Raw genomic sequence first — 12,474 nt, forward strand, 5'->3', positions numbered from 1 at the left:
TGGTGCCAAAGCAACAGTGAATCTGACATGAGCCAGAGTGTCCATACTTCCTTGATGGAAGGCATTGTCTTATTGTGTGAAATGGCCATGTGGGAATAAGCAAACTACAAAAAGAAATTCAAACAAAACAAAAGCAAACAGAATGTGACTCTTGAGTTTCTAGGTCTTGGATTTGAATATAACCTGGACTTATGAAATGGAAAACTCCAGTATTAGTTTTGGCGGTCAAATCCAAAGGACAGAAGTTCACAGGGAAAAAAAACTGACCGTGACATGGGACTGAATGAATGTCAGATTGATAATTGCAGTGCAGAACTTAGAAATATTACAACAGTACAGAAGGGGGTGATTTTCAGACATGTGCTGAAGGGATATTGTTGGGAGAGTCTAGGGAAAGCTCTGAACTGCATTTAACCTGTGTTATACCTGACCTGAGAGTGCTTGGTATTAAGAATGAGTGCAGATAGAAATATGTTTAACTCTCCAACACTGTAACCTTACCAACCACAATGTTTTTTGGTGGGTGGGGCTGGGGGAAGGGGATGAAAGGAATATACCTTGAAATAAATATTAATAGTTTATGCTTTGAAATATATGATTTTATTATTTTTCTGTTTTAAAAATTCCAGATATTATCAAAACAGGAACAGCTCCAGTTATTATTCGTATAAGACACAATAAGTGCCTTAAATCATCTATAAATATGTGTATCAAACAAAGAACAGAAGCAAAATAAACAGGATAAAGGAAAACACAGATCACATCCTACAGAATTCTTTTACATCTTGACAACTTGATTTCCAAAGTACTATGCACGCAAACATTTTTATCATGAGTAAAAGTGCTACCAGAAGTTCAAGGCTGTCCTTAAGGCAAAATATTGATACGCACCAACTGATGGACCGGGAGGCACAATGCACTTTTTCTCAACCCGAACAGCAGGAGGCGAATTAAGGTGTTTGGCGAGGCCTTCTTGGACAAGAGCCTGTACTTTATCTTCATTTATCTTGGGGAATGGAAGTACATGAACCCTCATGTGTGAACCTTCAGTTGGTTTAGGCACTTTCTGAAAAGCCATGTGTGGATTTGGATTTTCCTATAATATTTCAAATGGAAAAACAGATAAATAAGTTTTAATCATTATAAATTGCATTTATGGCTCCTTTTAAAGATCACCAAGTGGAATTAAGTAGCAGAATGTATCCCCTTGCAGGCCCACCAGGAAGAGTCGATATGTGAAGGGTTTCACTTTAAGCTGTTTGGAAGGTCGTTCCTTGCAGGGAGCAGTTTGCAAATTTTCATCAAGGCATTAGTGTCTTGATCAGGCAGCTCTTTAGAATGCTGCCACCACTGACAGATGTTTGATGAAAGTCAGCATAGATTTGTGAAGGGTAGGTTATGTTAACTCGTTGAATTTTTGAAGAGATGGCTAGCATGGTGAATAGGGGACTGTGTATGGATGTTGTCTATATGGACTTCCAAAAGCCAGTTGATAATGAGATTAACAAAAGTAAGAGCGTACAGAACTGGAGGTAACCTTGTGACATGGGTCAGTAATTGGTTGTGAGGTAGGAGACAGAGAGTAGGGATAAAGAGAGCATCCTCTTGTTGGAGGGATGCGACCAGTGCTATTCCTCAGCAAGCTGTACTGGGGCCTCAGCTTTTCACCATATATGTTAATAATTTGGATGGAGTAATAGAGAATTGTATATCCAAGTTTTCAGAAGACACTAATTTAGGAGAGACAGTAAATTGCGTGGCTAGGAGCAGGGATTTGCAAAGGGCAATAGACAGACTAAGTGTGTGGACAAAACTATGAGGTGGAGTTTGATGTAGGGAAATGTAAGGTCAATCACTGAATCCAAGAATGATAAATTTGAATATTTTTTAACAGCGAAAGACGAGGATTAATGAAGGAGCAAAAGGAATTTAAGTGTCCATGTACACAAATCACTAACAGCTGGTCCATAGAAACATAGAAAATAGGTGCAGGAGTAGGCCATTCGGCCCTTCGAGCCTGCACCACCATTCAATATGATCATGGCTGATCATGCACTTCAGTACCCCATTCCTGCTTTCTCGCCATACCCCTTGATCCCTTTAGCTGTAAGGGCCACATCTAACTCCCTTTTGAATATATCTAACGAACTGGCCTCAACAACTTTCTGTGGTAGAGAATTCCACATGCTCGCAACTCTGAATGAAGAAGTTTCTCCTCATCTCGGTCCTAAATGGCTTCCCCCCTATCAGACTGTGACCCCTGGTTCTGGACTTCCCCAACATCGGGAACATTCTTCCTGCATCTAACCTGTCCAATCCCGTCAGAATTTTATATGTTTCTATGAGATCCCCTCTCATCCTTCTAAATTCCATTGAATACAAGCCTCGTCGATCCAGTCTTTCTTCATATGTCAGTCCTGTCATCCTGGGTGAACCTTCGCTGCACTCCCTCAATAGCAAGAATGTCCTTTCTCAGATTAGGAGACCAAAACTGAACACAATATTCAAGGTGTGCCCTCACCAATGCCCTGTACAACTGTAGTAAGACCTCCCTGCTCTGATACTCAAATCCTCTCGCTATGAAGGCCAACATGCCATTTGCCTTCTTCACCGCCTGCTGTACCTGCATGCCAACTTTCAATGACTGATGTACCATGACACCAAGGTCTCGTTGCACCTCCCATTTTACTAATCTGTCACCATTCAGATAATAATCTGCCTTCCTGTTTTTACCACCAAAGTGGATAACCTCACATTTACATTATACCGCATCTGCCATGTATTTGCCCACTCACCTAACCTGTCCAAGTCACCCTGCAGCCTCTTAGCATCATCCTCACAGCTCACGCTGCCACCCAGCTTAGTGTCGTCTACAAACTTGGAGATATTACATTCAATTCCTGCGTCTAAATCATTAATGTATATTGTAAATAGCTGGGGTCCCAGCACTGAACCTTGTGATAGCCCACTAGTCACTGCCTGCCATACTGAAAAGGACCCATTTATTCATACTCTTTGCTTCCTGTCTACCAACCAGTTCTCTATCCATGTCAGTACATTACCCCCAATACCATGCGCTTTAATTTTGCACACTAATCTCTTGTGTAGGACCTTGTTAAAAGCCTTTTTAAAGTCTAAGTACACCACATCCACTGGTTCCCCCTTGTCCACTCCACTAGTTACATCCTCAAACAATTCTAGAAGATTTGTCAAGCATGATTTCCCTTTCATAAATCCATGCTGACTTGGACCGATCCTGTCACTGTTTTCCACATGCACTGCTATTATATCTTTAATAATTGATTCCAACATTTTCCCCACCACCGATGTCAGGCTGATCGATCTATAATTCTTTGTTTTCTCTCTTCCCTCCTTTTTTAAAAAGTGGGGTTACATTAGCTTCCAGTCCATAGGAACTGATCCAGAGTCTATAGAATGTTAGAAAATGATCACTAATGCATCCACTATTTCTAGGGTCACTTCCTTAAGTACTCTGGGATGCAGACTGTCAGGCCCTGGAGATTTATCGGCCTTCAATCCATCCCAGGTACTAGTATCTGTAGAGTCCCTTGTATATCCTACTTATTACTGTGGCATCCTAAGTTTTGTATTCATTTTGGGAGAATGGCAGGTTTTTCTTCTATGCCTGGAGACACTACACTGAAGGAATCTTTCAGGAAGTTCCTACTGGCAGTGTCTTCAGCTGACATTTTTTCTTTTAAGAGAAAGATACTGGTGGAAGCACTCAGCAGTCTATGATACTTCCTCTTACTGTGTAATGTCAGTACCATATGAGATTGAAACAAGCTAAGCCCAAGATGACTGTTCTGGACAATGAGAAAGGCAGTATCAAAATGATGCTTTAGTTACTCACTTGGACACAGTGATGGATCAGTCACATAACCTGTTGGTGAAGCAGGTTTGGAAATACCTGTACTACTGGAAGATCCCGACATTTTCCTCTAACAATATAATACAAAGTGGAATGTTGTTCCACCAATACATCCTAAAGGGGTACTGAGATGAATGATCAGCCATGATCTTATTGAATGGTGATGCAAGCTTGGAGGGCCGAATGGCCTACTCCTGCACCTATTTTCTATGTTTCTAAGCATTCCTTGGCATTCTGTTCCTATAATGATCTGGAGTCAAATGGTTGCTTCTTAGCACAACCAGAACCTGAGGTTTCCTGGTAGTTATAGGAATCAAGCTGGGACACCCTTGTTCATTGCATGACTGCACTGACCACAAGAGAGTTACAAGCAAGGCTTTTTGCTAATCTGTAACTTCTAAAAGCCATACAATGTCTGAAGACAGTATAAGCATGTTTGTTGGTCACCGACACTAGGATGAGTCTATGACACTTTTAATTTAAAAATTCAGATGTGACATTAACAAGAGACCAAGAATAAATGAACTAGAACTGAGCCAGTTAAAGTGAGCCTCGGTACACTGATACTGAAGCACAAGTATTAGTGACACAAAAATGCCACTATGTGAAAGCACTGCTTCACAAACCTTTCAAAAAGCATAAAACTTCCCAAAGGATAATTAAAGGATTAGTTTCTGAACTATAAACTGCAATATTTAATGACTTTCTGCAACAAAATCACTAGAAATAGCAAAATAAAAGCTTGCCTAGATCAGAATACCTAATATGGATTGGGAATAGATTACATGATCAAAAAGAGGACAGAAATGTCTTTAAGAGACCCAATTTCTTAGGTAATGACTTCTGTCCCAGAGAGGAATACAGCAATAGTGTACTTTTATTTGGAAGTTCAACAGACAAACATTCAAAAGCAGCTCATATTTCAAGCCATTTAACTGTTAAACGTAACTTCTTTTGAATATAATTACTATCTAACCTTTACTGTTTTCCAGTAAGAGAAACATAGCTTTGAAAAACAAATTTTGCAATTCACACAGTCTGTCATTTAAGGAGGGATATACTTGCATTTGAGGCAGTTCAGAGAAGGTTCACTAGGTTGATTCCTGAGATGAGGGGGTTGATTTATGAAGAAAGGGTGAGCAGATTGAGCCTATACTCATTGGAGTTTATAAGAATGAGAGGTGATCTTACTGAAACATGTAAGATACTGAAGGGGCTCGACAAGGTAGATCCAGAGAGGATGTTTCCACTCGTGGGGGAATCTAGAACTAGGGGGCATAGTTTAACAATAAGTGGTCGCCCATTTAGAACTGAGATGAGGAGGAATTTCTTCTCTCAGAGGGTCATAAATCTGTGGAATTCTCTGCCCCAGAGAGCTGTGGAGGCTGGGTCATTGAATATATTTAAGGTGGAGATAAGACAGATTTTTGAACGATAGAGAGTGAAGGGTTATAGGGAGTGGGCAGTGAAGTGGAGCTGAGCCCAAGATCAGGTCAGCCATGATCTTATTAAAAAGAGGACCAGGCTCAAGGGGCCAAATGGCCTACTCCTTCTCCTATTTCTTATGTTCTTAATTAACTAACTAAGAACTCAAAAGTTGTCTGATACAGAAGGAACCTTCTCTTAAAAAGATGTCGAGGTTGCTCACTAAAATGATAGTTATTTCATTTATTGGATTACCAAACATCACAGCAAATTTAAATTCCAGCCTTGGTGTTCAATTAAGCTTATTTCTAGTGCTGGTCTGGGCGTTGCTAATTCTCACTTAGGTTACTTAATGCATTGTTTGACCTTACAAAAATGCACATTGTCTTGGCAGAGTGCATCTGATGGCAGCCAGAGAGAAGTTTGTGGTTCAGAATGTTCCAGTATCCCAGCTGTAGGAGGCAGCAATGGGATCTAATAAAGATCAGAAACGTAAATATGCGTGCACTGATGGGATGAAGAAGGAAAAAATACACATTTAAAGTCATAAAACAAACAAGGAACTTTGTGCAAACTTTTTTTTTCCATTAGGAGGAAATCTATTTGCACTACAATTATTTGCATTGCATAAAAATTCAAGTAATGTCACGCAACTTTGTACACTTCAGACAAGCCCAAAGTATCTCAAGCTAATACTATACCAGCTTCAGATGTGGAGGAAAAATAGCCTTGTGAATTCACTTGGCACCAATTTCAGTAATTGTTATAAATATATCAAAAGAAACATATTGTTTTCAATAGCAACTTGCATTTCAATCGCGCCTTGAACATAGTAATTCATCCCAAGACACTTGACAGGAGCGATTATCAGACAAAAATTTGACACCAAGCCACATAAGGAGATATTAGAACAGATGACCAATAGTTTGGATAAAGAGGTAGGTTATAAGAAGCGTCTTAAAGGAGGGGAGAGGCGCAGAGGTATAGGGAGGGAATTCCAAAGCTTAGGGCCTTGGCAGCTGAAGGCACGGCTGTCAATGATAGAGTGATTAAAATCTGGGATGCACAAGAGGCCAGAATTGGAAGAGCGCAGAGTTCTCGTAGGCTTGTAAGGTTAGTGTCCCCTCCCTTTTAGCCAGGGGGCACTTGTATAATTTGTGGTTTTAGTGCCCCAAAAAAACAAAAAAAAAAGCAAAAAAGGGCACTTGAAAACTGTTTGGAGTGTCCCCCCCTTTAATCAGGAGGCACTTGATTTAATGTTTATTTTTGTTCACAATGAAAAGAGTTGTAGGGCTAGAGGATGCTACAGAGGTAGGGAGAGGCGAGACCATGGAGAGATTTGAAAACAAAGATGAGAATTAAAAAATTGAGACATTGCTGGACCAGGAGCCAATGCAGGTAAGCGAGCAGAAGGGTGATGGGTGAACATGACTTGGTGTGATTTAGGATTCGGGCAGCAGAGTTTTGGATGAGCTCAGGTTTACATAGGAGAGCATTGGAATTGCCAGGGAGAGGGTAGGAGTCGGTGGCTAGGGAACGGGGTTTGTGGCAGATACCAAAGATGTGTTAAATATGTGTTATAGAAAGACAATTGTCAATTCATGTCGTCGTGGACGCCAACCTCTGTCGCCGAGCTACAGTACGCGGATGATGCCTGCGTCTGTGCGCACCCAGAGGCTGAACTCCAGACATAGTTGACATATTTACCGAGGTGTATGAAAGCATGGGCCTTACGCCAAACATCAGTAAGACAAAGGTCCTCCACCAGCCTGTCCTCACCACACAGCACTGCCCCTCAGACATCAAGATCCACAGCGTGGTCATGGACAACGTAGACCACTTCCCTTATCTAGGGAGCCTCCTATCAACAAGAGCAGGCATTGGCGACGAGAACCAGCACCGTCTCCAGTGCGCCAGTGCAGCCTTCGGCCGCCTGAGGAAAAGAGTGTTTGATGACCAGGCCCTCAAAACTGTCACCAAGCTCATGGTCTACAGGGCCGTAGTAATATCCGCCCTCCTGTATGGCTCAGAGATATGGACCATGTACAGTAGACACCTCAAGTCGCGAGAGAAATGCCACCAGCGATGTCACCGCTAGATCATACAAATCCCCTGGGAGGATAGACGCACAAACATTTGCGTCCTCGTCCAGGCCAACATCCTCAGCATTGAAGCACTGACCACACTTTGATTAGCTCCGCTGGGCAGGCCATATAGTTCGCATGCTAGACACGAGACTCCCAAAGCAAACGCTCTACTCGGAACTCGTCCATGGCAAACAAGCCAAAGGCGGGCAGAGGAAACGTGACAAGGACACCCTCAAAGCCTCCCTGATAAAGTGCGACATCCCCACTGACACCTAGGAGTCCCTGCCCATAGACTGCCCTAAGTGGAGGAAGTGCATCGGGAGGGTGCTGAGCTCCTCGAGTATCATCGCCGAGAGCATGCAGAAATAAAGCGCAGGCAGCGGAAGGAGCGTGCGGCAAACCAGTCCCACCCACCCCTTCCCTCAACGACTATCAGTCCCACCTGAGACAGAGACTGTGGTTCTCATATTGGACTGTACAGCCACCTAAGAGTGGAAGCAAGTCTTCCTCGATTCCGAGGGACTGCCTATGATGATGATGTCAATACATTCTTTCAAAAGAATTGTTTGAAATGTATAGCAATCACCCAAATGTATAGCTCTTACCCAAATTCCAATTTGATTAAATATTCTAAATATTTACATTTTGTATGCTGAAACATCTTTCATAAAATTCTTATATAAAATACAAAAAGCTGATTTTTTAACTATCTGATAATTAATAATATAGAAAGACACTGTTCTGCTGGTATAACTTTCCTCTTTTGATATTGGTGCTGAAATCTCCTGCAGCCATTAAAGAATATAAATGGAAAATGTGTCGTATTTACAGTCATCATTTTTATTTCTGTGTTACTCATTTTCTAGTCAGCCATATCCACATCTCACTTCACAATGTTTTAGTTGAGAAATAAGAACAATATCCCTTTAGTAGAATACAGAAAACCATTCTGGATTGCTTCTATAATCTCTGCAAACAGGACAAAGGGATTATGGTAGGGAATTGTGTTATGGGGTAAAATTGAAGTGACCATGTTAATTCCTTCACCTCGTTTCTCAATATTTAAGTCACATCATCATCATAGGCAGTCCCTCGAAATCGAGGAAGACTTGCTTCCACTCTAAAAGTGAGTCCTCAGGTGACTGTACAGTCCAATACAAGGGAGTTCAGCAAAGGTTCACCAGACTGATTCCTGGGATGGCAGGACTGACATATGAGGAGAGACTGGACCAACTGGGCCTTTATACATTGGAGTTTAGAAGGATGAGAGGGGATCTCATAGAAACATATAAGATTCTGAAGGGACGGGACAGGTTAGATGTGGGTAGAATGTTCCTGATGTTGGGGAAGTCCAGAACCAGGGGACACAGACTTAGGATAAGGGGGAGGTCATTTAGGACTGAGATAAGGAGAAATTTCTTCACTCAGAGAGTTGTTAACCTGTGGAATTCCCTGTCGCAGAGTGTTGTTGATGCCAGTCCATTGGATATATTCAAGAGGGAGTTAGATATGGCCCTTACAGCTAAGGGGATCAAGGGGTATGGAGAGAAAGCAGGAAAGGGGTACTGAGGGAATGATCAGCCATGATCTTAATGAATGGTGGTGCAGGCTCAAAGGGCTGAATGGCCTACTCCTGCACCTATTTTCTATGTTTCTATGTTTTACAGTCTCTAAAACAGGTGGGACAAACAGTCGTTGAAGGAAAGGGTGGGTGGGGAGTCTGGTTTGCCGCACGCTCCTTCCGCTGCCTGCGCCTGTCCTCCGCATGTTCTCGCCGACGAGACTGGAGGTGCTCAGCGCCTTCCCGGATGCTTTTCCTCCATTTAAGGCGGCTTTGGACCAGAGATTCCCAGGTGCCGGTGGGGATGTTGCACTTTATCAAGGAGGTTTTGAGGGTGTCCTTGAAAAGTTTCCTCTGCCCACCTGAGGCTCACCTGCCATGTCGGAGTTCCGAATAGATTGCTTGCTTTGGGAGTCTCGTGTTGGGCATGTGGACGATGTGGCCAGTCAATGGAGTTGGTCGAGTGTGGTCAGTGTTCAATGCTGGACTGATCGAGAACACTGATGTTGGTGCGTTAATCCTCCCAATGGATTTGCAGGATCTTATGGAGGCAGCGTTGGTGGTATTTCTCCAGTGCTTTGAGGTATCTATTGTATATGGTCCACGTCTCTGAGCCATATAGGAGGGCAGGTATCACTACAGCCCTGTAGACCATAAGCTTGGTGCCAGATTTGAGGTCCTGGTCTTCGAACACTCTCTTCCTCAGGGGACCGATGGCTGCACTGCGTGCACTGGAGGCAGTGTTGGATCTCATTGTCGATGTCTGCCCTTGCTCATAGTAGGCTCCCGAGGTATGAAAGACAGTTCACGTTGTCCAAGGCCGCGCCGTGGATTTTGATGACCGGGGGCGAGTGCTGTGTGGCGGGGTCAGGTTGGCGGAGGACCTTTGTCTTACGGATGTTTAGTGTAAGGCCCATGCTTTCGTACACCTCGGTGAAGGTGTTGACAATGGCTTGGAGTTCAGCCTCTGAATGTGCGCAGATGCAAGCGTCGTCCGCGTACTGTAGTTCGATGACGGAGGATGGGACGAACTTGGATGTAGCCTGGAGGCGACAAAGGTTGAACAGGTTCCCATTGGTTCTATAGTTTAGTTTCCACTCCAGCGGTAAGGACACATACCTCTGGGGAGACGTGATTGGCAGAGAGGGGGTAGGGAAAACCAACTCCAGCGGTACCCTGCTCCTGACAAAATGCCTAGAACACGACCTTGTCATCACCAACACCTTGATCCGCCAGAGGGACAAGTACAAGGCATCGTGGCAGCACCCTCGCTCAAAACACTGGCACTTACTCAATTACATCATCATCCGAGCGAGGAACCGCAAAGACGTGCGCATCATCTGCGCCATGACAGGAGCCGACGACTGCTAGACGGACCACCGCCTAATCCGTTCCATCATCAACATTCATATAGTCCCAAAGCGGCGATGGCAACTGAAGCAATGCCTTATAAAAAATCAATGCCGGGGCACCCAATAGTCACAAATGGTTTTCTAAATCCCTTTCCTGAATCTGGAAACTCACTCACTGAACCAGCTACTATTAGACAGGGAAATGCAGCGATAGCAGTTACATGGATTCTAGAGGTGCAAATCTGTGATCTGAATCTAGCAAGCTATAACAGCAGAAGCAGATTTTGGAATTCTATCGACAGTTAAGGTGTCCCAATCTTACTTCAAGGCACCAAACATCTTCCATCGACTATTGCATATGGTTTGGGTGGCAGGTTTTGTGTATTTGATTGCACTATAATTATTGTAAAAATTGTGCCCTTAGTTTGTCTTGATTAATAACTAGAGTTCTGTTGCTTGTTGGATGATGCAGTGTAGCCATAATGTACCTCCAATCAGTGGCTCAGTCTCCAGAAAGGATAAGACAAGTGGGCAGGGAAGACGTACAGTAGTCCTCTTACATAGGATATACGGCACAGAAACAGGCCATTCAGCCCAACCAGTCCATGCCAGTGTTCATGCTCCAGTCAAGCCTGCTCCCGTCTTTCCTCATCTAAATCTATCCACATAATCCTCTATTCCCTTCTCCCTCATATGCTTGTCTAGCCTCCACTCAATTGCATCTATCATATTCGCTTCAGGCAATTGCTGTATTGCTGTACAACCACTCCCTGGGGTAGCATATTCCACATTGTCACCACACCTTGGGTAAAGAAGTTTCTTCTGAATTCTCTATTGGATTTCTTGGTGACTATCTTATAATGATTGCCTTCAGTTATGCTCTTCCCCACAAGTGGAAACATTCTCTCTCTATCCACTCTATCAAAACCTTTCGTAATTTTATAGATCACCCCTCAGCCTTCCTTTTTCAAGAGAAAAAAGAGAACCAACCAGTTCATTCTTTCCTGATATTTATACCCTCGCATGTTTGGTATCATCCTTGTAAATCTTCTCTTCATCCTCTCCAGTGCCTCCATATCCTTTTTATATTATTATGACCAGAACTGTACGCAGTATTCCAAGTGTGGTCTAACCAAGGTTCAATGCAGGTTTAGTGTAACTTCCCTCCTTTTCAATTCTATACGTTTAGAAATAAACCAGAGTGTTTGGTTTGCTGTTTTTACGGCCTTGCTAACCTGTGTCGCACTTTTAACGATTTGTGTGTTTGTACTCAGAGATCCCTTTGTTCCTCTACCCCCTTAGACTTGCACCCTGCAAGTAATAAATGACCTTCTTACCAAAATATAATACCTCATACCTATGTTGAACTTCATCTGCCAATTATCTGCCCATTCTGCAAGTTTATTAACGTCCTACTGTAATTTGTTGCAGTCCTCCTCAGTATTGACTATCGCCTCCAATTTCGTGTCATCCGCTAATTTAGAAATTGTATTTTTTGATTCCAAAGTCCAAATCGTTAATATAAATTGTGAACAACACTGGTTCCAGCACCGATCCTTGAGGAACACCACTACCCACCTTCTGCCACTGTGAATAGCTACTTTTTATCCCTACTCTCTGCTTGTGATCTTAAAGCCAGCTAGCTATCCATTCTGCGACTTGTCTCCTGACTCCGCATTTTCTGACCTTGTTCTTGCGTCGAAGGCTTTTTGAAAATCTAGATAAATTACATCTACTGCATTACCATTGTCTACTCTCTCTGTTACCGCTTCAAAAAATTCAATGAGGTTGGTCAAGCAAGACTTTTCCTTTTCAAATCCATGCTGACTATTTCTTATTATATTTTTGAGTTCTAGATGTTCTTCTATTTTCTCCTTAGTAGGGATTCCATTACTTTTCCTACCACAGATGTTAAGCTGACTGGTCTATAATTCCCTGGACATGTTCTATTCCCCTTCTTAAATGTAAATATTATGTGCCCAAGTTTCGAGCCGTGCCTAGAACGGCGCAGTCCCGACCTGGACGCCCGTTTTTCGCGCCACAAAGTTCGCCTAAAAAAATCCTCCAGATTCTCCACCTCCCTGCAGGTCCTCTGGCCCTCGGCGCAGCGCAGCAGGAGCTGTAGGGGGCGGAGCCAGGTCCCTGCGCTGAAAACAG

At 43.1% G+C, this 12,474-nt stretch overlaps 1 protein-coding gene across 1 annotated transcript in view; it reads right to left on the reverse strand.

Moving 5' to 3' along the window:
• sbf2 (SET binding factor 2) overlaps window positions 1-12,474 on the reverse strand; it is a 715,543-nt gene that overhangs the window by 275,318 nt on the left and 427,751 nt on the right. Inside the window, exon 15 of the mRNA XM_070898748.1 lies at window positions 892-1,096. Within this exon, the coding sequence (XP_070754849.1) occupies window positions 892-1,096 (205 nt within the window). The remainder of the gene's footprint in view (window positions 1-891; window positions 1,097-12,474) is intronic.

This window comes from Pristiophorus japonicus, chromosome 14, assembly GCF_044704955.1.
Source record: "Pristiophorus japonicus isolate sPriJap1 chromosome 14, sPriJap1.hap1, whole genome shotgun sequence".
Classification (NCBI taxonomy): Eukaryota; Metazoa; Chordata; class Chondrichthyes; family Pristiophoridae; genus Pristiophorus; species Pristiophorus japonicus.